General features: G+C 42.6%; 1 protein-coding gene across 5 annotated transcripts in view; it reads left to right on the forward strand.

Annotated features, from left to right (window-relative positions):
- The window catches only part of Mast4 (microtubule associated serine/threonine kinase family member 4), a 493,834-nt gene that overhangs the window by 463,051 nt on the left and 6,348 nt on the right, over window positions 1–24,435 (forward strand). For 4 of the 5 annotated variants that reach the window (XM_033761224.1, XM_010637279.3, XM_010637284.3 and 1 more), the window contains 9 exons: window positions 3,296–3,418; window positions 3,617–3,729; window positions 5,427–5,554; window positions 5,900–6,135; window positions 10,219–10,419; window positions 12,946–13,175; window positions 13,703–13,825; window positions 21,829–21,965; window positions 23,905–24,086. In XM_033761224.1, the coding sequence (XP_033617115.1) occupies window positions 3,296–3,418; window positions 3,617–3,729; window positions 5,427–5,554; window positions 5,900–6,135; window positions 10,219–10,419; window positions 12,946–13,175; window positions 13,703–13,825; window positions 21,829–21,965; window positions 23,905–24,086 (1,473 nt within the window). The remainder of the gene's footprint in view (window positions 1–3,295; window positions 3,419–3,616; window positions 3,730–5,426; window positions 5,555–5,899; window positions 6,136–10,218; window positions 10,420–12,945; window positions 13,176–13,702; window positions 13,826–21,828; window positions 21,966–23,904; window positions 24,087–24,435) is intronic. The other variant, XM_010637283.3, reaches the window with a different exon arrangement.

Below are 24,435 nucleotides of genomic sequence, written 5' to 3' on the forward strand. Positions count from 1 at the left end.
ACACACACACACACACACACACATAGAGAGAGAATGGGCACATCTTTTTGAAGGGATACTCAGAAGTCCTGAGCCTTTCGAGTGTCTTAGTGCCAGTTTAGAGAGATTTTCCCCTTGATATTCTGCCTCTTTCCCTCCTCCAAGAATGCTTGGATCCTTCAGTAGATTTAACTTAACAGGATCATGATGATGTCAGTGCATCCGTGTTTATGTGTCATATACTGCAGGTTATTTCTCAGCACATTTTCCCATTGACTGCTACTTTCAGTCTTTTCAGAATTTGACAGCTTGAGGAACAAATCCCCTAGCAGAAGTCCAAAAGAGACATTTAAAAGACCCTGCCCAAACTCTTGAGTTTTGTCCAGAAGTGATTTGCCAAATAGGCAAGTCCACCATGACAGGTCCCAGTAGGGCCTGAAGAATGAGGATCCTGTAGCCTTGCCGTGCTGCTTCCAGTGACAGCATTTTGTGTTTAATGCATATTTAGCGAGCAAAATAATGCACCATGAAAATGTGTAAATGCACATTTGCCCAAGAGACAAGAGAGGCTGAGAAAAAAAGGTGTGAAGAACATAATGGAAGTTTAAGAAATTTCCATGAAAGGAGAGAAACTCAAGAGGGAACATTCATACCAAACATAATTTGCAGTTTGGGACCTTGCCCCATGTGAGCAGAACTCTCAAACTTAGAGTTGAGCAGTGCCTGGAATCCTGTACTTCAGAGCTGCTCAGATACGGATGCCACCAGTGTATCAAGTGCAAGGTCTCTAGCCTTACTCAGTTTCCTAGTGTGTGAAAATGGGCATGGATTATTGAGAAGAGTAAATGCAAAAGTGATCATGAAGATATTCAAGTACGTCAACCCGGTACATAACAGCAGCTCAAGAAATAATCTGTTTCTCTTTTCTTCCATTCCCGGTAAATTCTGCCTCCTCCCAATAAATTCTTAAGAAGAGCTATCATTGCATGAATGATCGACATTTAGCTCATGTGCTGTCACCTGAATTTTTACCAACAGTTTGATCCAGAGGTTATTTCCCCCCAGTTTATCCCTTCAATCCTTTTCTTCCCCTCTCTCCTTAAGTATACGTGAAACAGAATCCACTAATACTCAACTTTGGGCACAAAGGCCAAAGGGTGAGAAATGTGAGCCAGATCCTCAGTGGTCTGTGACTTTTTAGGGACGACCCATTTCTCGTTCACCGCAGAGAGGAAGCAGAAGTTCTCATCAGCTTGGGTCCCAGAGGGGGACAGGAGGGAAGGAAGGGCAGTGGGTGTGGTCTGGAATGACTGTGGGAGCCCTTGGCCCTAGAGAAACTGCTTCTCTGGGAAAAACTGAATAGCCCAGAACGTCAGAGCTGTATCACTGCTGACAGAGCCCCATGAGCAGCATCTGAAGTGGTCGTTGTGGGCCAGTAGAGCCATGGCCAGTCTAGGAGTCCAGAGGTTTGTGTCATTTGCCAGGCCTGATTCCATGGACTGCATTGTCAGCATGGTCAAGGGTTTGGATAGTGAAGGAAGCCCTCTTAGTTTTGAATCCTGTTGAGTAAAAGAACACGGGAGGAAAATGACACCACCATCTGTGTCGGAGGACACTGATTTTGGCAAGATAAGAGCCAGGAGGCATGGCGTACTGGAGGAGGTGCAGAGGTTCTGTGGCACAGTCATGTGAACTGGCTTAGCCTCCCAGATGGCAAGTGTGACTCCACTTTTAAAGTGATGCAAGAGAGATGATAGGAGTGAACCGAAGCGCGCCTCCTCCTCCTATGGAAATGGGACCATAGCATTGAGGTGAGGCCCAGGTGGTTTAGGTAGACCTACGTTTATCCCTTATCATCATCATTCTGTGGAGGATCTAGGCTAAGTGTGCTTTATTACTTTTCCTTAGCTTCCTCCATTTCCTAAAAATGCAATTAAAAGATACCTACTTTGTGGGTTATTTTTAATAATCTCGTTAAAGGAAAGAAGATACTAGATCATCTATTGCAATATTTGGTATCAAGCTGGCCCAGAAACCATAGCTGCTATTGCTGTGTATTCAAGTGTTTTATAAGAAACATGGAAAACTTGCCTACAGGGAGTCTTGGATAAGGATTCTAATCCAAGGCTTTGTAAAGAAGCCATTCTCCCCTTTTCTGAGTGATTTCTGTTGTTTTGCTCTTCTCCCTGCATTCCCTTGTTTTCAGAACACCAGTTTCCCCTGGCTGGGTTTATAGCTACAGATGAAATTGAGCCACATTTCTGAACCACACAGAATGGAGCCATGCTTCCCCCAACCAACACCCACAGTCTGTTTCCCATCCAGCTTGCATTTCCTATCCTATTCCTTTTGTACCTCAGGAGGACAGTTAGAGAGGCCTAGGTGACAAATGCAAGAAAGAACCATTTACATTATAGCCGGAGATCTCCGGTAGAGAGGCAGATTAGACCCTCCTATTATCCTTTTGAGAAATCTCTCTTCCTGTTTTTCCAGGATCAGTTCTTTGTTATCTGTCAGTGGTGTGTGTGCCTGTGGCAGGCGGGAGCCTGATTCTCCTGCTATGATTTTATATGATGTGTACTTTCTTCTCTTTACATGGAGTACAGTATTAATATTTCTAATGAAACCTCCCCTTCAAAAATCACTCTTTAAAACCTGTGAGCCGAATTTAAAACATCTTGCATAATTGTGCTACCATGCTGACTTAGCAAAAAGGAAGCCTCAAACTCAGGAATTGTGATCGATTGTTATTGGATGCATTATAAATCTATCAAACAGGTTTGTCAGTTCCTTCCTCAAGAATCTAATCCACAGAACCTGATTCCTACATATGTTAATGAGCAATCCAATAAAATTGAATGGTAACCATTATATAGTATTTAGGAAAAATTCATCATTATTAACCTGACCTCCAGAGGAAATATTGCTGTGAACACATTTTGCACCTTGTTAGAATTTCTCTGGGTTTGTAATGAGTGAGTCTGCTTTGGGCCAACATGCGTCCATGTCCCCAGGTTCAGCATAATGTGATTTTAAGTGGCCGCATCATTAACCTTTGAAAAATGGAAGAAGTCATGGAAAAATTAACAAAGAAAAACTGTGCCGTAGCAACTGCTGCTAGCAAAATCAGATCTCCTGCTGATAAATTAGGGGAAATTTTTTTCCAGTTTTGGTTGCAGAAGGAAAATGTATGGCTCCCACGATGATGTCTGTATTTCTCTGCTGATGAGTTTTTTCAGTTGTCCTTAAGCCCTGGTGGTTACTCTGCGTGGAGGGCGGTTCACCACTTGGCTCTCATCTTCCTCTCTTCTTGCAGGTGGTGCCTATGAAGTCAAACAGCATCGCTTCTTCCGTTCATTGGACTGGAACAGTTTGCTGAGACAGAAGGCAGAATTTATTCCCCAACTGGAATCTGAGGATGACACAAGTTATTTTGATAGTATGTGCATTATGTGACATAAGACATTGTTTGGCCTTTGTAAAATACCATCTCAACTTCTGAGGCTTCTTCCAATCTCACGCCCTACAAGTTCTTAAACAAAATGTTGCTTTGATGCAAAAACTTGTAATGAAAAATACCTAAATTAAAAGGTGATATTCTGAGTAGTTGTAACTGTTCTTAAACATTTCCCTGCAGCTCGGTCAGAGAAGTATCATCACATGGAAACTGAGGAAGAAGATGACACAAATGATGAAGACTTTAATGTGGAAATAAGGCAGTTTTCCTCATGTTCACATAGGTTTTCCAAAGTAAGTGGAGTGGGGCATGGGTGTAGAGTGTCTGGGACCACCTGCTTCTGGCCAGTCACTGTATCCTCAGCAGCTTGCCCCGATTGTAAAACTACCTCCTTTTGTGTGGTTTGAGTTTTCATGTGCTTCAAATGCCTTTTTGTTTAGGAAAAATGACCCCATCCTCTTGATTTGTTTTTGAGGCCTAAGGTACACACATAGTCCATCTCTCTGTGGTGGTGTTCATTTGAGGAACTTGCTTGTCCGGCCGTGTAGCTTAGGGCCAGGCTGTACAGCCCAATCCCCATTCTCTCCTCTTACAATGCAGAATGAGAGCTTCCTGTGTGCGGACCCCTCTCCGGGGTATACCCCATCACACTGAGTACAGCCCAAGGAGGAGGCTTGTTCCTTGACCTAAGCCGAGATACTGGGGACAGCTGACTGTGCAAGCAGAAACTCTTGTGACCATTACTAGAAATAAATTATATTTTAAAAGCAGTAGGAGGCCAAGCTAGACCTTTGGAAATGGTAGAAGATAATAAAAGTAATACTTAAAATGAATTTTACTGACCTTGGTAAGATTAAACAACCACCATCATTAAAAAAAGAAAATAGTTTTGAGACAAAGTAGGACCCTAGGAAAAGGCAGAAAGAAACCTAGAGGATATCTCCCACCTCCCATTTGCTACTTTCTGTTGCTACAGGTTTTCTGTTGCCATGGCATTTTACATGGTTATTGTTTAGCTTTTCTATAACACTTTGTGATGTTAAAGTGTTCTGTAGCTTTTTGTAGGCAATTACTTAGAATATACCTGGAAATTGGCCAATACTACCTCTCTGTTTAAAGGAAGGACACGGAGATAGGACAGGGCTGTAGCAGTTCTGTCAAAAGCTGTGCTAACATTAAATGGGTGCTACTGTTTTTTCCTTCTTCCCTTTTTCCTGGCTCTTGCTCTTTAGCCTGATCTTTCCTTCTGAATCCCAGTAGATTGTAGGAGCAGGGCGGGAGCATTCCTATGAGAGCAGCAAGCAGTTGAGTAGGGCAGAGGGCTATGTTCCCCACACTGGGCTCTCCGCATCTCATTTGACCTCCTGTCTTTGCTATGAGATGACATAGATTCCAAAATGGGGTTGCCCAAGTTGTGATCCCCTTCGGGAACCTCAGTACCAACACAGGAAGCTGCCTGACTGTGTAGGTAATTTGTATGCCAAATAAGTGTGCCTCTTTCCTATAACCAAGTATGTGCTACAGCCCGGCCTTCTCCCCGTAGACTTGCCTGCCTCCATTCAATTCTAGAAACATAATTTATTCTCCTCTTTGCACTCGATTTCATTTTTCTCCTTCCTACCCCTGACTAGTGGCCATTACACCCTTTTTTTCTCTGTTATTTTCTTTCTCTGATTGACTTCATGGTTAAAAAGTAATCTAAGATATGCATTGATCCCAAGGCCTAGAAACCCCAATGCATGTATGGATTTTTGTTGGCAGATGCAGAGTCCATAAGATATACCGAGTGAGCTCCCTGCTCCAAACACACATATACACACAATATGAGCCTTTATCTAGGGATACAAGTAAACATCAATGTTAGTATTTTCTGAATATGTGGTCCCAGTTCCAATTTTAGTCATACTCATTTTTGCTTCAAAGACTTAGCTTTTTTCCCAACAAGCTCTTCCTAGAAGATATTAATAAGTACTGATTATTTGCCTTGCAGGTTTTCAGCAGTATAGATCGAATAACTCAGAATTCAGGAGAAGAGAAAGATGACTCTGGAGACAAAACCAAAAGCACAACTTTACCATCCACAGAAACGTTAAGCTGGAGTTCAGAATATTCTGAAGTGTACGTGTGATGCCTTTTGAGTACTATCACAACAACAGCTATGGGGGCAATGGTTAAGCTGTAGGGAGCATCAGAATGGGGGGGGGTTGTGAAAACACAGGCCACTGGGACCACCCCCAGGGTCTGATCCCACAGTTCTGAGATGAGTCCTGAGGATGGGCCTTTGAATAAGTCTCCTGGTCACACTGATTCCGCCAACCTGGGTTCCACACCTTAAGAATCATTGTGTTAAAAGTGTTTTTGTTAGGTTTATCTGAGTCCCATTTTTACCTGGTTTCTTCTAAAATTTACCTATAACCCAGGTTCCAATGTGTATGCATGACTTTGTTTTTGTTTTCAATCAAGGCAACAGTTGTCGACATCCAACTCTTCAGATACTGAAAGCAACAGACATAAACTTGGTTCTGGGCTACTTCCCAAGCTGGCTGTCTCAATGGAGGGAGAGCACAATGAAGTAGTGCCCTGTCCTGGAGATGCCCACGAGGAACCTGCAAAGCCACCTCTTCCTCCTGAAGAATATGCTCAGGAAGAGCCCGAGGTCACCACCCCAGCCAGCACCATCAGCAGCTCCACCCTGTCAGGTAAGCCCTCACCGGCTGCCCTCATCTGCCACACTGACAAGTGGCTGTGAGTCTTTGATCCCAGAGCTAGCTGGCCAGGCAGCCAGGATGAGTGTTTGGTGCTCCATTCCCTGCCTCTTGGGACTGAGGGACAAGCTCCTGAAAACTCTGCCCAGCTGTCTCAGAGCTCTTCCTCAGTGCTAGGCCATATAGCCAACTCTGACCTTGGATCCAGCCTTCACATCCCCAGCCGGCTTCCTTGGGGCCTTCAGTGGCTACCTCGAGCTGCCAAGGGAGCATCTCTTGATGCAAAGGGAGTTTGCAACTGACTCAGAGTTCAGAGCCAGGGACAGTATCAGTCAAATCATAACAATTATCCTCATGCGTGTCTCAACTGACCTACAAAGGACAGTGTAAAGCCAGCTTCGCCTGGAGCCCTGAACTGGAGGGTGACTTATTTGAAAAAGGTTATGGGGTTACACTGTACGGAACAACTCTCTGCATACTAGACTCACACAGCACAGCAAGATGCCTGTGCTTCCGGGCTCACAGTTACCTCCCTCCCCTGCACCGAGGACTGAGGGAGGGCAAGGGAGTCAGAAAGATGAGCACAGCTTCAGCTGGCATCTCATGAGCATGTGGAGTAACTTCTGCAGACCAAAGGGCCTGTCCAGTCTGAGGGTCACTGGAGTAGGGGACCCTGAGGCATCTCCACCTGTATGAGACACTGGCTAGGACGTGGGCCTTTTCTCTGACAGCACTTTTGTCATGTTGCCTTTGTGTGAAGTAACCTTCCTGATGAAAGGAGTAGCATCTTCACAGGTGGTCAAAGTGCTTCCTGTTTCATCTCTACCTTGCTAGCCTTAATAATGGAGGTGGCGCAGGCCTGTAATCCCAGTGCTCAGGAGGCTGAGACTGGAGGATCATTGTGAGTGTGAGGCCAGCCTGGGCTACCTAGTGAGTGCAAGGCCAGCCTGAACTACATAGCAAGGCTTTGTCTCAAATCAAAAGCTAGAAACGTCCACCTTAGATGATCTAAATTGCACTTCAAACTAAGCTTAAGGGTTACTTTAAAATATCATTTGGTTTATAAAATTTTTCACACAGCATATTCTTCTACCAAGCAGTGTACATTTGTGCTTTTTCAAATAATGAAACATGGATATGGCATAGGATTGCTGTAATAAAATGCTTTCATTAAGCCATGTTTTGTTGATAACTATGATGATTCCAAGATTTTTTTCACCAATATTTTAAACTGAATAGTGTGTTTTTTTTAAAGCATTATGACAAAGTGAGGCTGATTTCAGCCTCACTAAAATGTTTAGATTTGTGCAGCAACAGATATGCTTATAACTGATTGTGATGAAAAATAATGCTGGGTTTTCTTTTCTCTCTTTTTGCCTCAGTTCTGTTTCCTCATTGGATAAGGAATGTCATTTATTCCAACTGTGAAGGCAAGAGGAGAGCAATGTACTAGTAGTGTAGAAGCCTTGTCTTCATCTGAGGTTGCTACCCAGTGTTAGCTCATCTGGGTGTTCAAATCAGTATACATCTTGGCGTTTTATATTCCTGGTTGCAGAGATCTCTGCCTAGTTCTTAGTTACCTTGCCCTCAGTAGAATACATTGACTTTCACTGAAAATGTTCTCTCAATATAGTCAATGGTTTACTGTCTGTATCTTGAACCTACACAGTATCAGAAAGGTAGGAGGTGAAGTGTCTGAATTCCTGATTGATTACTTTCATGATTTATAGAATCTGCCTGGGTCCTGCCATGCATTTTGATTAATAGACTCCAACCCCCTTCCTTTCTCTCCTCCTCTCTTCCTCCATCCACACACTAAAAATAATCAGAGATCTCAGGGGCTGTAGAGAATAGAGAGATGAGCTGATTTGCGTATAGCTGAGGGCAATTAGGGAACCTGAAAACCGTGACTGTAATAAAATTAAATTTGTTGATTTTTAAATCGCTCCACCATCAAAAAGAAGGAACCCTTGACATTTAGGAAACATTAAAATGACATTATCCATCACTGGCAGAAAAGCAACACACACTTGTTTGTGCTGCTGTGAATGAAACAGTGGCGGCAGGAGAGAGGAAGAAAGACTATAGATCCACACCAGCACTAGAAAAGTACAGCTTTATACTGGGTTGTCTTTTTTGATAACTGCATTGTACTTGAATCCCCTGAAAAGTCTTGAAATAGTAGATGTGGTATTCAAGTGCACCCAGCAATCACTCACTGTAAAGAGATTTAGCTTTTCATTTTATACTTAATCAGTGATCTCATCTGAACCCAACTAGACAGAGAAAGGAAGTGTGTAACTCACCCAAAGGGGTGCTGCTTTTGTGAGACAACTTTTTTTGACTTGTGAAGCAGTTTCGATCAAGGCCCTTGAGCAGCTGATTTTTTAAGGAAACGGGATAGATACATTGCAAAGTGATAATGTGTTTAGCATACATGGGTAAAAAGATTGTTATTTGTCTTCAGTTTGTCTGTATCCGTTGGCCAGACAAGTGTTGCAGTACTTGGAAGCCCATGAACATTTTCCTGGATATATAGCGCAGTAGGCGACCCTAACAGTGACAGATACCTTCCCACACCCAAACTCCCAAGTCCCAGAGTTCACTCAGCTTTAACTAGAGCCATGATGTCTATACCACCTCCATAAACCTGGGCCAACTGAAAGCTGCCCAGTACAATGGTGTGCATGGGTGTAACCAAAATGTTATGTCAAATTATGCAACTCTTTCCTGGGTAAAGAATGCAGTCTTTCAAAGGATTGTTTGTTTGTTCATTTGTTTGTTTGCTTTGTACTGGGGATCGAACTCGGGTCTTGTGCTTGCAAGGCAGGTTGTGGCACCACTGAGCTAAATCAAAGGATCATTCATAATAGTGTTACATACTCCGTGTGGATTGAGAGTTTTAAGGTGATATAGTGTTAATGATTTTTAAGCACAGGAGGCTTATTAGAATTTAGAAGTTATTTCTATCTCATAAATATACACTGTAAATATACAACTTGTTAGATGAGCATGGCCTCTTCCGGTAAACAAAACTGTATTATCAATGATTTTAAAAAGAGAATAGAAAACTGATAACCTAGGGAATAAAAAGTAGGAAAAACCTAGCAGACCACCACTCAGCTTGTTTCTCAGAGACTAAGCATGGTACTCTGCCTGAGAGCTTCCTCTCATGGCCATTACTCTATCATATCCATTGCTGTGCCCTCCTATATGTTTAGTCTCTTGAAAGAAGTCCAAGTGTCTTGATTTAAAAATAACTCCAGCTTACATTAAGGGTTAATAAAATAAAGAAATAAGGTATGGCTTAGAGGGGATGGGAGATAACCTCTGGGAAGACAGCTTTTGACACACTGTCTAGATTGAAAGCCAGGAAGATGAAGAGAGCTGAGTGATATGCTGTGTCTTGTTCTTTGACATTTGCAGGAGCTTAGAGCAAAGGTGACATCCCCAGTGACAGAAGGCAGGAGACACATTCTTGGCACACTTGTGTAAGTTACATGCCTGGGCCTAGGGGAAGTGTGCCCGAGAACGTGGTAGGAGGTAGCACAGCCATGAGCCTTCACAGTGGTGCCTAAGTTATTGGCAGCACTGAGAATCACCTGAGAGCAGTGAGAGCAAACCTTTCAGAGTTCTCAGTGATGACAGCCGGCTGCGGCACGCATGCCATAGCATCACAGTATGAAGAGTGTGGTCATGGTGCTCCTAAGGCAGGACTGGGTTTGTAGAAAAGCCTTCCACAGTGCGGGAACAGAGGAGGAGTGTCGTCTGTACATGAGTTTTGAAGTACAGATTGTAGAAACTAATTTATTCCTTAGTTCAATAGACTCATTGGTGGAGACCTTAGCAGACTTGTGTACAAGGAGAATGGAGCCTGCCTGAATGGACACCTCTTCCATCTCTCCTTCCTCCCTTTCTGCAAGCCAGTCGTGTGTTTTCCACGTCGACCTAACACCAAATGGACTTGAGAGCCACGTGGGAGCACATTTCCCTCATTTGACCTTCTTCTCGCTTCCTCTATCCAGCTCTGCTTTCCTGGGTTTTCCTGAATGTGTTTATCCCTTCTTCTTTGTACAGTTGGCAGTTTCTCAGAGCACTTGGATCAGATAAATGGACGAAGCGAGTGTGTGGGCAGTACAGATAATTCCTCCAAGCCATCCAGTGATCCCGCTTCTCACATGGCTCGGCAGCGATTAGGAACCACAGAAAAAAAGAAAATCTCGGGGAAAGTCACAAAGTCCCTTTCTGCCAGTGCTCTGTCCCTCATGATCCCAGGAGGTAGAGAGACATCTACTCGCATGACATTGTGTGATGTGTGCATGTGGCCCCCGCTGCTCTCCCCCAGTGTGGAATATTGATCGCCATGCAGGACTACTGGGAACAGTCAGGTGTCCTGGGACAGCTCCCGGAGCGTCTGCCTGCAGGACCTCTGGGACTCCTAAAGAACATGTGTGCTCTAGTCCATCTCTCTGCATCGGGGAATGAGAGAGGCTTCCTCCCCACAAAGCCTTATTTCTTTTGTTGTCTTTTCTTTTCTCCCCGCATGATAAATGATATATTTCCTTCCCTGGAATAATTTTTCTTCTCTAGACCATGTATCATTTATGTACTTTACAGAGCTGTTTATAGCGTCTGTGTTGGAAAGCCAAGCGTAGTTTTTCTTATCTAATTAATGAGGAAATAGACACAGAGAACATAAGCTTTTCATTTCTGGAGATTAAGAAAATCACACACAGCCTTTAAAAACCCTGTCATTTGAACTGTGTTTCCTGCTATCCATAGCCAAATCATTCTCCACCCTGTTTTGAAAAACTGGGTGTAATTATGGTTTTCTTGGATTGACATATTTTTCCTCAACCTCGTTTTGCTAATCAGGGGCTGATCACTAAGTGTGTAGCAGTCCCATTGACAGAGATGAACTGTACACCTTGGTGATATCATTTTAATGACAGTGAGAGAGTGGAAGTGGCAACTGAATTATGTTACAGATGGTTTGTCTTTAGAAGAACACAGACCATGTACAAAAGAGATTGTTTACATTTTAAAATTTCTTGTGTAGAAAGAAATTTCATATAAACAGATGCTCATTTGGGTACAGGGCTCACTCTAGCAATTCTGCTTTGGGGAGGCATTCCCTTGGGCACACAGCAGACATCCTATCCTGCGTGATTCCTCAGCACCCAGAGGTGTGTCTCCTGCACAGCTGAACAACAGGGAAGCTAAGAGTGGTATGGTCCAGTCCCCTTCAGAAAGCCGGTGAGACAGCCCAGATTTCAGTAAAGCAGGGAAGTAATGACGTGCACGGATACCCAGAAAATCATGATGAGGCAGAGGACTGTGCTCCTGGCTTTTCAGTTTGATCTGTGCCTGCTCTGTCTTCCTCCCTGGCCTGCTGTGAAGTTCTCTGCCCTCAAGTGTGCCTCTCTTCACCTGGGCTTTGGATTAGAGAACAGCAGGGCACCCCATGAGGTCACGGGAGCATGAGGGTAAAGACACACTTTGCTTTGCTCTTCTTTGCCCAGCATAAGACTCTGTCAGCTTCCCATGGTCACAGTGGGGCTCGCCCTACACCAGAGAGTGTCCTATAGCACCGAGCACCCTGTGGCCAACTGAGCTCGCAATTAAAACTCAGCATCCTCTGTAGATTATTTTGTCTCCTCTCTTTCTCACACACGCGAACACATACACATAGACAATTGACAAAGGACCAGTTAAGATTCACAGATAGAACAGTCATACAAAGTACAATCTAAAAGTTTGTGACTCAGTCTGCTCGGGCTGTTACAAAAAAATATCTTAGGACTGGGTCCTTTATAAACAACAGTATTTATTCTTCACGGCTCTGGTACCCCAAATAAAAATACCAATAGAGTTGCTGTCTAGTGACGACTGGAACCTCTGCTATATTCCCACAGGTGGGGGTTAAGTGGGCTCCCTCAGGCCTCTTTCTAAGGGCACTCAGCCCATTTATGAGAGGCTAACCATCTCCCAAGGGTCCCACCTCTCAGTACCATCATCTCCTTGGGGGTTAGATTTCAGTACACAATATTCAGAGGGACATAAACATTGAGAACACTGCAGTTTGCTTATAGAACAGTAAAATTGGTCTCCTGGAATATGAACTGAGTTGTGCTTAAATTTTTTCAATCTTACCTGCTTTATCCTAGAAACAATGCTGGATCTGCAGGTAATATGTAAAGACCATCAGTTAGTTATAACTCTAATAACGAGTCATCTTTTATGGAGATGTTACCACATTCATGTTGCCTGGATTAAAATTTGTTAATATGACTCCAACAAAATTGCAGAAAGCCTGTGGTAAATTCACCATTGCTTTCTTAGTCATGTGCTAGGAAAAGACTGTGTTAAGTTGATTTAGTGTAAGATTTGGAATCCAGAATCTTTCACTATAGTATATACTGTCTTCTGCATATCAGAAGATGCTTTAAATACTTGCATTTATGCAGTAATTTCTTTATTAGATAAAATATCACAGCCAGAAAAGAGTTATTAGTCTGTTTGTTTTCATTAGTGTAATAGACTAAGAAACCATAACTATATAATATTCATTGACAAATTAGTTGCAATAGAAATACTTCTGATATTTTCTTGACAGGCTTCAGTTTTTCCATGTATACCTTTTCTTGCATTATGTCTTCTTTATTTTGCATTTGAAACAAGTGAGTTAGTTTTGTGGCTGTGCCAATCCTGTCCCCATCCTGGCAGGGCTGGCATGGTGAGGGTTAGCTGCAGGGACATTTGTAAGGCCAGGATTGGCTTTGACAGCTGGCTTCTCTGTTACAGATATGTTTGCTGTTTCTCCCCTGGGAAGCCCAATGTCTCCCCACTCCCTGTCCTCGGACCCTTCTTCTTCAAGAGACTCCTCGCCCAGCCGAGATTCCTCCGCAGCCTCTGCCAGTCCCCATCAGCCCATAGTGATCCACAGTTCCGGGAAGAACTACGGCTTCACCATCCGTGCCATTCGGGTGTATGTGGGGGACAGTGACATCTACACCGTGCACCACATAGTTTGGGTGAGACCAACAATCTCATGCTCCTTAGTCCTCATTTTCAACCACATTGCATGAGTTGACTGAAGCACAGTTAATAGCAAACTTCTTTTATGTTAAACTCACATTTGGGACCACTTTCACTTTCCTTTTAGTGCTCCCTCTCTTCATCTATGTGGTGGCATTGGATTTAACAAAAACTAATTATTTCTCCCAGCTCTGACTAGTTTTTCTATTTACTTGTCTATTCTTATACACCAAGATGGTAGACAAATAGTCAAAGACTATCCTATTTCCATATTTCATTACTTTCATTTTCTTTCCTGGCCTTGTTTTACAAAAGTTATATTCTCGAGTCACACCAAACATGGAAAGAAAACGTGGGAATTACTCTCTTTAATGGAAAAATAAAAGTAGGAATGTTGCCTTTTTGATTTCCCATGAGGAGCCTAGGATCATTTGCAAATTGGCTCAGAACATGCTACCAGAAGAACAGCACAAGTTAGAGTTGTCACTTATTTACAAATATATACTCCCCCCTTGGACTTTAGAATGTAGAAGAAGGAAGTCCAGCGTACCAGGCCGGACTGAAGGCTGGGGATCTGATCACACACATCAACGGAGAGCCAGTGCATGGACTCGTCCACACAGAAGTCATAGAGCTCCTGCTAAAGGTATTTTCTTCTTTGTACCATAGCCATGGGAGGAAGTGGATGCCCCAAAGGAACTAGCATCAAGAGATCAGTATCTCTATGACCTACCCCTGTAGTCAGTCTTATTACCGGTAAGGTACTCAGTAAACTGAAATTTAATGTCAAAACAAAACTGCTATGAACTCTCTGGTTTTATATTGTGAAAGAATGCCCTTCTGTCTGTCTGCACACTCACTCTAATTTTGCTTTTCATTCTAAATTATACATAATAATAATTCTTTTTGTTTGTTCACTTCATCTGTTGAGAAATCGCCTATCCTGAGGGTGGTTTTCTTTAGGACAGGTTTATTCTACTGCAGTAGCAGGTAAAATTGTATTGTGAGGTCAGAGGTAAAGGTTTAGTTTTGCTTTTTTTTGGGGACACCAGGGATAGAACTCAGGACCTTGCAATTGTGAGGCAGGTGGCAGAATGACTGAGCTAAATCCTTGGCCCCTAGAGCTAAAGGTTTAGTCTGAGAGTTGGCATTCCCTTGAAAGATAAAACTGTAACTATGTACACACATGCTATAGATGATAAAAAGCGATAGTGGATAAAAGGGTCCTGGCAGTGATTAGTCTTCCCTGCCTCCTCATACAAATATTTAAGTTAATTTACATGGGGATAGATTTTGGTGTGAATGGTAAACTGAGGGGAGCTGTGAATTAAGAGCACAGGAAGCACAAATAAAGAGAGAATGTGTACACTCATCTTCCAAGCAATTCTGTGCAGTTATTTTCTCTGATACCCATTGACTCTAGAATATAGCTATAGATCTAAATAGATGGATTCTAGTTTGAGTTTAAATTTTCTTAGGAAAAAATAGCTGATTTTGATGAGAAACGTAATCCCTATTTGCAGGATTACTTTATAAGTCCTCAGGTTTACAAATGACCTCTTGCTTCCTAACATTGTGTTCAGACCCTGTCAAGAGTGACCTGAAAGAAAGATCTGAGCTTCGATACATATAAGTATAAATTCATATGCATATTTTAATTAATGGCATTCAGACTGACTTTATGTTGGTAGATGGTGGATAACACAGGAACTAAAGGATGGTCTCTGCCTTTAAAAAGTATGAGAGATGTATATGAGAAAAGAAATCACAGCTTCATTAGCTGGGCTCTAGCAGAAGGAGGAATGTCCTACTCTTGGAGAGAAGATTCTGAGTGTAGAGAGGCATCCCAGGAAAGCGACATTGAGGTAGAATTTGAAAGAAAATGAGAAATTTGGAAGGCATTACAAGGAAGTGGGTACTCAAATCTTTCAAAACCAAATGAAATTAAACGTCTCTTCTCCCTTGTCTATAATTCTCCCAGCTCACTTGAGTGTATTCTTCTAAAGATTTGGAGTCTGGCTTATATCCACCACTAGTAGTAGTGTATATATCCTATTGTCCAGTGTGAGGTAGTAGACAGGAATTAATTGCTGTTGAATAATTCACGCTATTAATGAGACTTTGGTCTTAGGCTCAGAGCCCATGGGGACTTGTGGCTTAATGAATTTGTGGAATTAAAATGAACTATAGTTCTTGATTGCTGTCTGAAAGTTACCATGGAAGGAGAGGGACCACATGGCTACTTTTTTGTTTGTTTTGTTTTGTTTTGTTTTTGGTAATGGGAATCAAACTCAGGTCCTTGCACTTGTGAGGCAGGCGGCAGAACTACTAAGCTAAATCCCAGGCCCCACATGGCTACTTTTATTGCGTCCTTATTCATGTCTTGTTGCACAGACCACTCAGTTTGGTAGCAGAAGCCTGGAAGTGAACCTACACTTCTGCTATAGGGTACTGAGCCAAAACAAAGGCTACTACTTCTGGCCTCTGCCTGGAGAATATCTGAGGTTTTTCATTACCTATCTCTAATAATGCTCTTTCTCCAACTGGAACGAAGCAACACTTGGTTAGTGTCTAGAAATGAGAGGCAGAGCAGGATTGCTGACTTGGAGATTCCTTTGCTGTGAGAATCAGCTGAAAGGACTTTAGGTTTCCAAGACAAAAGTCAAGAAAGAGCACAATGATTCAGTCACTAGATGCTTCACCATGAACAGTACTTGTTCCTGTGGTCTCTGTCTTCCATCACTAGCTCACAAAGCTACCCTGCATGGATGAGAGCCCAGAAAAGTTGGTGGTTTCTTCCTTTTTCTCTTACATAAGCCTTTCTGGTTGAGACAACCAGGAGAGGCAGACAAAGGAGCTTATTGTTTCCCAGTGCCCTGTGGGCTTACCTAGGAACCCACCTTGACCCTTGATTTTGAAGGATGGGTCTGTTTTGTAGGTGGGTTTAGCGTGTCATTCATCCTACTGAAGATTTTCTAAAGCTTTCCATCCCTGATTTTAAGAAGGCTAAGAGATTATAAATGGTCATAGATGTCTTGCCTTCTACATTCTTCATAATAGTATTATCTTTTGTGCAGAGTAGCTTTTGTTACAGCATATCTGTATATCACACATCCCATGAAATCAAAAGAAAAAAATAAACAAATATGTGTCTGTACGTATAGAGAGGCGTGTATACATTTATTTTGCTGAAACATAATCGATCATTTACATGATTTATTGCGTACCTTAATATGATTTCATATTTTAAAAGCTCTCCACTGGCTTCTCTAAAATTTGAATGTATATTTTCTCTAAGGCTTTCTGGCAGGGTCTCTTAGCAGAGTCAAATGGACCCTGTGGATAACCACCTTCCACAACCGCAAGTCTTCAGTCTTGGATCCTGTCACACAGTACGTGGCACTGACGTTGCTTAAACATAATGAGGTGGCACACATCAGCACCCTGTGAGGCCATAGTATGCTCTGCCACACATCCAAGCAGGGGCTTCTGCCTCTGGTTCATAAAGGAAGCACTTGACGGGAGAAACTAGTGTAATGAAACAAAGAGGATACGAGGGATTTAATTATCTTCCCAGTGAACTGTGTAATCGTGCAGCTTCCTTCCAAATTTAACTAGTGATTCTGTAGCCAGGGGTATAAAGTGACTGACTAGTACCAGCAGTGGACTTCTAGGTGCCATTGCTTAGTGATAGCTCTAGTTTGGTATTCTTGACAGGTGTTTCCACAATGCTTTTAACAAGGTCTCATGGCATCCTTGGGAAAGAGTGGAAGAATCATTGCATAGGTCTGTATGTGTGTTGAAATATATGTATAATGTTTATCTATTAGATTAGGAACACAGTAAGCATTTCTATCTCACAGCTTCATACTTGGTCTCATTTACCCTCACAATTCAAAGTGGACCTGCAGTGGAAGCTCCAGCTTCCATGTTTGGGAAACCTGCCCACAGTCACTTGGCATCTCAACCCATGGAATTATCGACCGACGTGGCTTCTACTTCTATTCCCCATTGGTAGTGCAAGTCCCCTCAAGCTTTCCTGCTGCAAGGAGTTAACCATTTTTGTCAACAGGCTGAAATCATTCTTCACCTCCTGCAGTCACCGCACTGACCGGGTCCTGTCCCCTGTCATGAGATAACCTGCCGGGCTCAACTTCTAAAATCCAAGAAACTTGCAACTCAGCAAAGTTACTTTCTTAGTGTGGCATTATTTATTTTAAGCGAAGCCCTTAGAACAGCTCCGGTGCTTTAGAAATTTCCTTTCCATGAACTCTGGGGAGCTTCTAGAATCTGACATGGAGACCACCACGTAGCATCTTTCCCATCCTCACAGATTTGTTCAGCCTCTAATGTATGCAGAGGTTTCTGTGAAGTGCTACAAGGGCCACACTAAAACAATAGGTAATGGAGTGAGGATACTTGCCGCCTGCCTAGCTCTGTTGTGTTTTACACAAATAAACTCATACAACCCCTCACAGTTACCCCATGAGGGAGATGCTGTAAATATAAATGTCCCTGCTTCACAGAAGGAAAAAACCAGAGCAGAGAGAAGTTAATAGAGAGGCCAAACTTGCTTGCTGCAAGGAGCAAAAGATGATTTGCAGCCAGGCAAAGTAGCTCAGAAGCCTGTACTTTTATATCCTACCATGTACTGCTCCACACAACATCTCTGCCAATACCACATAGTCTGTTGTATCCACAGGGGGAACTACGGCAATGCTGGGCCATAATCAAAGTGTTAAACATAGGGAACAAAGTTTGACATGGCACAGTTCTGGAGAGATGGCTTTTCACCAGGATGCTCAGGAAAGCTTCAGACAATTGGGAGTTACTGGTTCAGGAGTTTGAAAGATGGATGGAGATTCTCAGGGGCCACAGGGTAGTCTAGGCAACACAAACAAGTGTGCAAACACCAAGGCAGGAGATACCAAGATGAGTTATACAATGAGCAGCAAGTTGGAGCCTTGGTTCATGGAAGGATCAGGGGTCAGATAGGCTGGGGTGAAGGGTACGAGGCACAGCAAGGAGCAGAGATGTAGAAGAGCCCATCCCATCTATTCTTTGCAGGGAAAGGAAAATAAAAAGGGTGGAACTCAGTGAGTTACCCATGGCCAAATGGTAAGCTAACAGAGCCAAACAGAAGTGGGCACCCTGACTTCTGCTTTTGTATTCAGTTCAGCCAGCTTAAAATAATTGCCCTCCCACTGTGTCCTAATCATGAAAAGAGTTTCAAGTAAAAGTGACTTAATTGAACATTTAACAGTCTGCTAGCTATGTCTCTGTTGTATTTTTTAACAAGTGCTGCAGAATTCTCTAAGAGATCACTCATTCTTCAAGAGAAATTAACTTAGGCTGAGCTGACTTGCTATGTGGAGCAAATTCAGGCAGCACTTGCTGTGGCTGAGTGAATCCACCAGGTGGCAGGCTTCAGAAATGACACCTAGCATTTTTCAATGAATGCGTCCAATTTAAAATTCTCATTCAGCCGGGGATTTAGCTCAGTGGTTCTGCTGCCTGCTTCAGAAGTGCAAGGACCTGAGTTCATTCCCTGGTACCAAAAAAAAAAAAAAAAAAAAAAAAAAATGTAAAATTCTCATTCCAAGACCAGACATGGTGGTGCACGCCTGTAATCCCAGCACTTGGGAAGCTGAGGCAGGAGGATCACTGTGAGTTTGAGACCAGCCTGGGCTACATAATGAGTTCCAGGTCAGTCTCAACTACATAGTGAGACCCTGTCTCAAAAAAAAAAAAAAAAAATCCAACTAAAATTCGCATTCCACATCCTTTGTATATTCTCAGTTGTGTATGTGCACAAAATAAATGAGTTGTTCTCTGAAAGAGACATGCAGAAGCCAAGAGAAAGCTGAGTTTGGTTTTTATAGGGTAGGGGACATTTTTACAGAGCGTAGTGATATGCTCTCTTTTAGCAAGCCCTGCTCTTCACTCTTCTTTTCTTTTCTTTTTTTTTTTTTTTTTTTTTTTTTGGTGCCAGAGATTGAATTCAGGACCTTGTGCTTGTGAGGCAAGCGGTGGAACCACTGAGCTAAATCCCCGGCCTCACTTCACTGTTTTCAAATGGGAAATGGTCAGGATCTGTATTCAGTGTACTTATACAATTATATGTTTCTATATCTTCATTGACCATGCCATACATGAGTCAAGTGCCTGGTTTGCTCACAACTACTGGTATCGAACCAAGCATGCACTGGGTCAGGCACAAGAGAGGTGCAGGGAGCAAGGGCACATCCTGCCCATGCAGAGCACAGTGGGGAAGTAGGAGCCCTGGTGTGAGGGACAGAAGAATCCCAAGGCCCTGGAGTCTGTTGTCCTTATCTTGTAACATAAGGATAACAGTTCCTGGGGGTGTGAAACAACTCTGATGATTTGGTCATGAAGAAAATAAAGACATAACATATGTAAATGTTTTAAAAACCAAAATTTGCCTTTACAAATGTCAGGTGGAATTTTTAGCTTCTTTGAGATAAACATACAAAAGTCTATGCTGAATTCCATAGAAATGAGGAGGACTCGATTCAGGCCAAAGCAACCCCAGCATGAGAGCAACTTCCATGATGATCATGTGCTCTGTGCGTCCGCTCAGCACAGGGATGTGTGGATAAAGCCTTAGTGAAAAATGAACTTCAACCCTATTTGTGGCCCTTTTCCTTCATCATGGGGAAATTATAATTTAACCATAGACTTTCTCAGTTTGTATAGAGAAGATCCAATCTAACAAAACCTTCTCTGGTAGGCCTTACATACTTATTAGTCAATACTATGGCTTTCCATTTAAAGAATATACAATGCCAGTCTCTGCTATCATGTAAAGGCTTACTTTTAAAGTTTTGGCATTTGTATATAGAATGCATAACTTATCCTTTCAGAATAAAGGGGAAAAAATCTACTCTTATTGAAGTCCAAACCCCATTTCCCTAAAATATATTCTACAAATAGGACATAGATATGAGAGTATAAATGTATAAAGAACTACAAAACCATTAACAAAACCCTAAGACTCTTTAGTTCTAAGCTGGAAGTAGGGCGTGAACAAATGATTCTCCAGAGAAATACAAACAATTAAAATAAGAGAACATCAACTCATAAGAACTGAAAAGTAGAAAATTATAGCAGTGGGAAATAGTTAAATGAATCTTGATTCAGCCAAATGATAGAATGTATTATGCAGCCAATAAAAAGTGTGTTCTTAAAGAGCAATGCTGACTCAAAGTTTTAAAGATTATATAATAGGGAGTGGAAAACAGAAGACTATATAATAAGGTTAAAATTGTTACAGAGTATGTCTATATACACGTGTATTTATGGAAGCCCAAAGAAAGGTCAGCAGGGGTTGGGTTACAGCTCAGTGGCACAGCACTCACCTAAGCATGTTTGAGGCCCTGAGTTGGGGATGTGTGGGGGAAGACAGCCAGAAATTTATTAAAATATATTACCAGTGGTAGCTGGGTGATAGGCTTCTCAATGATTTTGTTACTTGTACTTTACAGATTTTCTGTTATAATAGCATGGAATACTTTCCAAATTGTGTGGGAGGAATAATTAAAACAGTCGTTCCCTCTTTTTTTAATCCCCTGTTCTCAACACACTTAACCTCTTATCGCTTGGTAGCACTTTAGAGCTGAGCAGCTGGGTGTCTTCCAGACACAGCCCTTTTAGAGAGGCCTTAAAAAGTTTGTGACTGTGTTTTCAAGGTAATCCGCCATCTCTGACTTTGAAAAGGTATGTTTCTCCCCTGGCTATTAGGAAACTAGGGAACAGGTCAATGATGCCCACCTGCCCCTGTAGCCCTCGGCCTGGCTGCTGCCTGCAAGCTCAGCTCCATCCCTAGGGCTTACCCAGCAAGCCCCTGTCCCAAGATTCAGTGAAAGGACACAGAAATCCACCAGGAAGGGTTGCAGTTGGCTGGCACATTATTTTCTAGCTCTGCATGCTAACAGGATTTATGGCACTAGAACAAGAACCATTTAAAATAATTAAAACTAAAAGTTTCATTCAGTTCTGTTGCTCTGTGATTTCTAGGTCAAAAGAAAGCATGAAAAGGAAAGGGGAAAAAAGAAAAATGCATCAACCAAGAGCAGACGGCCACTGGGCACATTTATACTTAATACATATGGATGAAGATATCTTATTTATAGAGTCCTTTCCATGTGTCACAGTCAATGCTGAAGGCTTTACAAAGTTTTTCTAATTTACTCCGTGGATGAGCCCTAGGACAGTGACGGTGAACCCTTTAGAGCTTTCAAGGAATAACAAACAACCCAACAGGCTGTGGCACTGGTCCCATGGGTTCACCACCACTGCAGAGACAGGCAGTATTACACCATTAGCTAGTGCAGTATATATGATTCAGCGGAGGCCTTGGGTGGGCTAGCACCCTACCCTCTGAGGTCATGAGGTCACCTAGAGAGGATCTGAACTAGTGTGGAGAGCTGGATTCTGGTCCCTGCCCTCCAAAACACTTCCTACTTTGCCTTTTGCCCCATTTGAATTGTCAGCACCTCACTGATGGGTTATTTCGAAATAGGAAGCCCTGTTTGTGAATGCCCCTATTGTATTTATATTTGAATCTCTCATCTCTGATCTTGCTTCATCAGAGCATTTCCCTTTAATATCACTTCATCTTTTTTATAGAGTGGAAATAAGGTGTCAATCACCACCACCCCATTTGAAAACACATCAATCAAAACAGGACCAGCCAGGAGAAACAGCTATAAGAGCCGAATGGTGAGACGGAGCAAGAAGTCCAAGAAAAAGGAAAGTCTAGAAAGGTCGGTAAATCAGTCTTCTCCTCGAGTTTGGTATAGACCCACAAAGTTAGTCCTTACTTAAATGTTTACTTAAATACGAGAAAGATCTATTACTCTGAAAAATTTTTTCTCACAGCTCACATATATTTATATGTTAAGAGTCATTCATAATAGCATTCTTTTTTACAGCAAAAGGAGGTGCATATTTCCACTGTGGAAGGATTCTGATTGCTCTATCATGTGTGACTAGGACAAGAAGCCCTTTGTTGTTTCCTGAGGTTTTCGACTTTATTTCATTACAGTTGGATTTGAGGAACTGGACCATCAGGGAATTTTTCACATTAAATCTACATTTAGTTTCCTCTACATTTTCTAAAAACAGTTGTTTTTAAAAATGTGAGATATTCCAAAATAACTGCATCTTTAAAGCTTCCAAAATAAGTCTGCATATAAAAGGGCTTTGTCTAAAGGACAGAGATGTAATGAGGGGACACAGTTTGGCAGCCAGGAAGCACTGATGAATATTTCTTTGTGCTTTGTGTAGACCAAATCAGGGCTGTGCTCCAGGAAGTCCAGGCCACAGCTCCTGTGTGCTGCCCACCCTTCCCCAACACTCAGGTGGACCTGACAAGTTTGCGTTAGTGCAAGTCCTTCTGAAAATGGAGAAAAATAAGCAGATGAAAAACCGATTTTTTCTTCCTGTACTGGGGATCAAACTCAGGATCTTGTGCTTGCCAGCCAGGCATGGTGCCACTGAGCTACTTCCCAGCCCCGTGAATCTTTTTTTTTTTTTTTTTTAAACCAAAGTTGTTTGGTTTAGTTGTATGGAAGGAATAGAAATGGAGCAATGTATTTGGTCTTCAGTAGATGAGGATTGTATGAGAGTTTCATTCTCATTCTCCATAGTAGGAAATCAGATAATTGGTACAACTAGAAAAAATTTTTAAACAGCTGCATTGGCACATTATTGAGCAGTATACAGACAAAAGGAAGAAAAGGGTAAAAAAAAGTAGAAGGTGGTTTCTTCGGGTAGTGGAGGCGTTACTGCTCCAGTCTAAGTTTGTGAAACTACTCCACATGCATCTAGTACCTCCAATCGGATTATAAACACAAACCCTATTCTTTTTGGTTGTGCTTAGTATTTAGAGAATCACTTCTTGCCAGGGGTAGCAGTATTGCGACTTCCTGTTTCCACTTGCTGGCAATGGATTGGACCTTTGTGATGGCGAAAGGGCTCCACACAGCCACATGCGTTGACCAGCCACGGGCAGCGGTACACTGTGTGTTAGGACCTACTCGTGAAAGCACTACATGCGCATTTGTGTCTGCTGCCTACTGACTGGAAGTCTCTGCTTCACTTTGCCTGGTGTTTTCTATGTACCTATACCACCTACATTCAAGAGCCCACAATGGAATAAGCATGCCAATCAGCCCTTCATGCAGAAAGCCTTGCCTGGTGTCTCACCATTGAAAAATTCTCTGTATAGCCAAGATAATGGTTTCTCTCCAGAGATTTGTTTTGTATTATCTCAATTAAATCATGTCCACATAGACAGGATATGTCTTTGCTTTGGTACCAGGGATCGAACTCGGGTCCGTGCACTTGCCAGGCAGGTGGCAGCACCACTGAGCTAGATCTCTGGCCTGACAGGGTATGTCTTTGTGTATGTCTTCTTTCACACAAAGAAGGCCCTCCTTATAAACCTCCTTATAAACCTCCTCCTCCTGAATATATTTGTCCTATTTCCCCACCTCTTCCTGAGTGTTGCAGTTAAGAACCTTTATGGCATATTGTCACAAGACTATTCCTTTATAGGTCACGAGAAAGTATTTAAAAGTGGTATCTCACACTTCGAGGTCTGCTGTAGGTCACTAAATTGCTAAACTGAATATGCTGGTATTGTGGGAAGACAGGAGTAGTTGGAAAAAGTCATCAGTTTTTTTCTTGTCCCTACTTTAGGAGGAGATCGCTCTTCAAAAAGCTAGCCAAGCAGCCATCTCCTTTACTGCACACCAGCCGGAGTTTCTCTTGCTTGAATCGATCCCTGTCATCGGGAGAGAGCCTTCCCGGTTCCCCCACTCACAGCTTGTCTCCCCGATCTCCCACACCCAGCTATCGCTCCACCCCTGACTTCCCATCTGGTGAGTCTCCTGGTCTGGTCTAGACAGCAAGAGAGTTGACAGGAGCTAAAGTCATCATGTGTACTGAAAAGCATAGAGGTTGTATCAGCCTGAGGAAAGCAGATAGAGGTAGAAAATGATGGGATTCAGCGGGAGGCCAGAGACAGAGGTTTCCATAGAGACAGAGCTGTTCTGACAAGTAGTAGGACCTAAACCTGGTTTGGTGAGGTTTATCTGTGAAGGGTTTATTTCATTAGCACAATGCTGAGATATGGTGCTACCTTTACCTGGCCTTACCTCAAATGGTCTGGGTTGGAATTGTTGGCAGGAAAAGGAAGGTGTTGCTGGATGCTTACAAGCGCTGTTTTTC

The sequence above is a fragment of the Fukomys damarensis genome, unplaced genomic scaffold, assembly GCF_012274545.1.
Source record: "Fukomys damarensis isolate Sample0158 unplaced genomic scaffold, DMR_v1.0_HiC HiC_scaffold_1, whole genome shotgun sequence".
Classification (NCBI taxonomy): domain Eukaryota; kingdom Metazoa; phylum Chordata; class Mammalia; order Rodentia; family Bathyergidae; genus Fukomys; species Fukomys damarensis.